The sequence below is a fragment of the Helianthus annuus genome, chromosome 12 (assembly GCF_002127325.2).
Source record: "Helianthus annuus cultivar XRQ/B chromosome 12, HanXRQr2.0-SUNRISE, whole genome shotgun sequence".
Classification (NCBI taxonomy): domain Eukaryota; kingdom Viridiplantae; phylum Streptophyta; class Magnoliopsida; order Asterales; family Asteraceae; genus Helianthus; species Helianthus annuus.
In genome coordinates, this window is record NC_035444.2 from 151,173,397 (window position 1) to 151,178,934 (window position 5,538).

The 5,538-nt window shown below is 36.2% G+C and overlaps 1 protein-coding gene across 1 annotated transcript; it reads left to right on the forward strand.

Annotated features, from left to right (window-relative positions):
- The first annotated feature begins 1,958 nt into the window (after window positions 1–1,958).
- LOC110895518 (ninja-family protein AFP1) lies at window positions 1,959–5,303 on the forward strand. Its single transcript, XM_022142840.2, has 2 exons — window positions 1,959–2,843; window positions 4,772–5,303. Exons 1-2 carry the CDS (start codon window positions 2,237–2,239, stop codon window positions 5,167–5,169), a joined length of 1,005 nt encoding a protein of 334 aa, XP_021998532.1. The 5' UTR covers window positions 1,959–2,236; the 3' UTR covers window positions 5,170–5,303.
- Window positions 5,304–5,538: the final 235 nt, after the last annotated feature.

The following is a 5,538-nucleotide window of genomic DNA, read 5'->3' on the forward strand; positions in this document are numbered from 1 at the left end:
ATATTTAATAATTTAAATTAAATAATAATTATCTAAAATTAAAAATGGTCTAAAATAATGACAAGTGTCCTTTCATTGGTTTTTTTTATTATATAGTATAGATATAGATTAACCCAATAAAAGGTAAACAGACATAAAGTCGAATTAAAATTGTGTTGTTTATATACCACCAAAAAAATACCATTAAATCGAGCAGGAGTTAGTTTGAAACAATGTCACGTGGCAGAACATAAAAGTAGTGCCAGCATAACATTCTAACACGTGGCGGATTTCTATTCCTCGTGTTATTTTTCGACACGTTGCCTTACCCCACTGTACCTGGACAACTCTTTTCCCAATAAATATATGCAAAATATACACATACGTGTCACCTTTACTACTGCCCCTCTTTCTCTCTCTCTTTCCTTCTAGGTCCCCTACCCCTACCTCTCTCTAAAGGGTACTTTCGTCTTTTACTTTCTACACTTCTATTCTTTGCAACTACCCCTTGTGGTTAAGACATATGCAGGACCCACCCTTCTACTTCACAATTTTTCACACTATGTTGCAGGGATGAGTATGCCGGTACCAAATTTCCTGTATTGATTTTTTTGATATCGATTTGGTATCCACTTTTTTTGTATTTTTAGTACCGGTAAAATATAGATTTTTATTTTCCAATACCGGTACTCAATCTTAATGATCTTTGTTACCGATATTTTCAATACTGGTTCGGTACGGTACCAATAGCATGCACATCTCTACTATGTTGGTAGATGCAAAGTTGTGTGAAAACATATAGGCTTGACGGTTTTATTTATTTATATTCATTTTTGTAATGTTATTTAAGGGCAACCTATTTTGACTTTTTTTTGCTTTTAGCATAGGGATTAAACGTGTTGTGTGTGAGAAGAATACTTATAAACTCAATTTCATGTCTGATTATAAAATCATATTTCATGTTTGTTAGGTGTCTGTTACTTGTTATTATTAGAGATGAGTAATTGGAACTGGGTAATAAAAAATATATCGAAACTGAACTGTACCGTACTGATTGAATTTTGGTACAAATTCGGTACCCATTTTTGACGTTTCCCAAGATTGTTACTTTTAGTACAGTGTGATATTTGACTCACTTTTATCTTTGAGTACCGTCAAAACTCCTACCATACCATACATTATGGTACTGGCATTCATTTTTTGTGATTTTCAGGATCGGTACTTTTGGAAGCCGTACGGTACCGAGTTCATCCTCACTCACTACCCAACATGTTTTGTGGTTACACTCAGGGCGAAATCAGGGGTGTTTTGGGGGTTCCCGGGAACCCCCTTAGTTTGGAAAAAAATAGTGAAAACCTTGTATGATTTAGAAAAAATAGTGAGAATTATTGATAATTTACCAAAAGGAAACCCGGTAGAAAAAATTTCTAGATCCGCCACTGGTTACGCTCATGGGTATCGGATATGTTTGTTTATGGTTTTAAGTGGTTAAAGTTATATGTTGAGATGCAAATACTCGAAATTCAGTTTTGAAATTACCTAAAAACGACTTTAAATTTACAATAGCCAACTACGTTTCCCATGGTTCTACTATTTTAATAATTTCAATTTTTAACAACTTCAACATACTATTCATTACATATCGAGGCAAATATGGCACGTTTTTATTCGACGATATAAATTTGAGTTATTATACGTTTCGAAGTAAATTTAGTTCGAAATCGATGATTGTACTTTATACTTTATCATACCGCGTACGACAAAACCGCACGTGTTTATTTTATCTACGTTTTGAGTTGGTCTGCGTTTCACCGTAGATTTTGTTTGGAAACAAGTTGGGTCAAATTTAATACATTTTTATTCAACAGTATGAATTTGGATCACTCTACGTTTTAATGTAAATTTAGTTCGGAAATGAGTCAGGTTAACGGTAGTCTATAATTTATCATGTCGCGTACGATGCTATACTTGTTTATATAAAAAATGTGAGGTCCTTCATTCCACATGAAAACTTAAACCCAAAGGGTTAAAATCGAAAAATTCATCTTCTCCACTCGTGCCCTCTGTTTCCTTTACCCCTTTCATCGATTCTCTTCTTGATTTCCTCCAATTTCTCCCACTGTTTCCATATTCAACTCTTCTCCGTCACCTCAACATGCCGATTAAACCCACCCTTTCAACCCGATCATCTCCAAATCGGATCCCAAACACCTTAACTTCATAAAAAACATTCAATCTTCTTTTATACAACGTGATTATGGGTGACCCAAAAACAAACAATGAGAAGGGAAACTTATCTTTAGACTTAAAAAGAACCTTTTCACAAGATTTATTACAAAGATTTACCGGGTCAGGAGACCCGAAAGGATCCGACCCGGAACAGGAAGTGGAGTTGAATCTCGGGTTATCATTAGGGGGAAGATTCGGAGTGGATAAAAGTAAGTTAGTAAGATCATCTTCAATAGCTACAATTTTACCGGTTGTAAAAGACGACGACGTTTTACAAACGGGTAAAGAGAAAACGGGTCCGGGTGGGTCTTATTCGGGTCTGGTCAGAACGTCGTCGTTGCCGGTTGAGACGGAGGAGGAGTGGCGGAAACGGAAGGAGCTTCAGAGTTTGAGGAGATTGGCTGCGAAACGACGACGTTCGGAGAAACAAAAGAATTTGAATAGAGTTGAAAGGGAGGAATATGTTGCGGCTATGGGTCGGGTCGGGTCGTCGATTGGACCGGGTTTTGGATCCGGTAAGTGGGAGTTTGGTGGACCGGTTGCCACGTCGGATGGGACCGGTGCCGGGTTGACTCGGGGATCGGTTGAGTCGCAAGCTTCGAGTGTGTCGGAGTTTGAGAGTAGACAACTTCCAGGTAATATTCTTTTTTACTATGTGTGAATTAACATTGTACTATAAATTTAACTTAAAATTAGCAACATTCTTTTATACTAAAATTGGAGGTTTAGAGTTAAAAAAAATGTAAGTTATGGGGTTTGAAGTTTGAGGAATGTGTGGAAACACTAATTCCATGGTTTTGGGAAGTTGAGGGATTCTTGGAGAATTTTATGAACCTAAATTGGTACTGATCGTGTCATGTTGATGGGTTGATTTGGTAAAATGGGTAGACCATAGGCCGTAAATGACCTTGTGTTTATCTGTATAAATGTATTAATCCTGACTCACACACTCTTAAAATTGTGTAACCGAACAAGGAACAAGGCCCTAGCTCTTTTTAGTTTAACCCGTTTGTGGAAATGAGTCGACTTGTTAGTGGATTGTAAATGTGTTGTAATTAAGTTGTAAATGTGTCAAACTGATTGACAAATCGTGATAAATGAGTCATTTGGGTGGTCAACTTGTTTCACGCTGTTAAGCCAAACATGACATGTCTAATTAAACGGGGTTAAGACGGTTCAATCCTAAAATGAAATGGTTATTTAAGTTTGAGATATAACACTTCATTATCTGAATATTTTCTCATCGTGTGATAAAGTATAAATTATATCATTGTTTCATGCCATTAATAAGTGGTCGTTTTGTATTCTTTGTTAAATTTTACTTTTTGTTCCGAAACACCAAATAATATAAGTTAGGTGTGAGTATTTGGACCGTTACTGTACCATACCTAATCTTGTATTCTTTAATCAGTACCCACTTTTTCAAAAATTCGGTATTGATATTTTCGGCACATATACCAACACCATATAGAGATGATCATTTTGTAATGAGTATCATTACCGCACCAAATCTTGTCTTTAGCACCCACTTTTTCAGAAATTCGGTATCGGTATTTTCGGTACATGTACCGGTACCATGTAAAGATGATCATTTTGTAACGAGTACAATACCGTACCAATAGATTCAGTATAATATTTAGTACCCACCTTTTTAGAAATTCAGCATCGGTATTTTCGGTACTGATTTCATCCCTAAATATCGATATAATCTCTTTTAAAACGGATTATTACTCCAAATTTCTAATATAAATATCTTGAAAGTTGCTTGCTTAAGCCTATAAGTAATTTTAATAACCCACACACTACCTTAGACGTAAAAAGACATTCTTGGGGGTGTTTTAAACATGTTTTTTTTATCTTTCTTAACAATGAATTCTAGTGATTAACCTCCATGATCACTAGGTTCCTTTAAGCTTAATCCTAAGGGACATGTGCCTTTGAAGTACTAGAAGCCACGTTATATCATGTTGTCAAGTTGATGTTTAAAAAACAGTCAACTTTGTTTTGACTTAAAGTGACAACTTGTCTATTATTGCTTTGTTGTGACATTCTATCAGACCTTTAATACCCAAAATCTTAAGGTAAAAAAACAACAACCTTATAATAATTATCAAAGATGTTCCAGTAGTCAATTATTTGTCAAACACTAATTGATTATAGAGGTTTTGGTTTTTAATCGAACCGTTTTGTGTGTGTGTGTGGGGGGGGGGGGCGGTTGTTAAAAAACCGGTTCGTCTTTTAATCAATTTTATATGATGGGAACCCGAACTGGTACCAACTAGTTCAATTCGGTTTTAAACAAATTTGTGCCACACACACACAAAAAAAAAAAAAAAAAACGGTTTTTAGCTCTCTTTTTTTTAAACCGGTTTCAACGATCAAGAATACTAACCAGTCTACAAGCCACCGGTTCGGTTCAGGTGGTTAAAAAAACCGGTTTCGTTCCTAAAACCGATTTGTACACCTTTGACTGAGTATTTGACGCAACTGTTTCAAATTGACAAAACCGCAACACTCGTTTCCGTTTATTATAGTTAATAATCGGGATCATTTTTTCTTTCAGGGTCGAGTACAGAAGGTGAAGTTAGTCCAGCAAGTGTGCAATCTAGGCAAGAACGAACCAATCAAGACGCCACCAATTCATCCCAGTCAAAAGCGGGGGAGCCTGCTGTCGGCCCGTCAAGACCCAAAACAGAAAACTCACCTAATAACAAAGGGAAAGAAATCAGATCAAGTTCAGTCGACATGCCATGCGTCTTCACGCAAGGAGACGGGCCAGGTGGCAGAAGAATCGACGGGATTCTTTACAAATACGGGAAAGGTGAAGAAGTGAAAATAATGTGCGTTTGTCACGGCAGTTTTCTCACACCGGCTGAGTTTGTGAAGCATGCCGGCGGGACAGACGTTGATCATCCCTTGAAGCACATAGTTGTAAACCCTAATTCTTCTTCTTACTTGTAATTGTGGTGTATGTTTTATCATCATCATCATTACCCCTTTGAAAACATAAAGAGGTTCATTTAAGAGAGGAAGTATGATTATTTGCTTAGTGTTTTTTTGATAATTTTTCTAAATTCTTTCTTTTTCTTGGTTTTTTTTGGAAGACTTATGTTAATCATGCATTATGCATTGTATCAAGTATGGAATTTAGATGCCAAATAATGTCATTTTGGTTCAACTCTGATTTAAACCAGGGCTTGAAATCGTGATTAGTATCACCCTTGATACAGTGACGATCATACAAGGTTTTCACTAATTTTTTCCATTTTTTTCCAACCAGTCGATTCATGTGAACCAAAAAAAAAGGTTGTTTCTTTTAACATGTTCTCT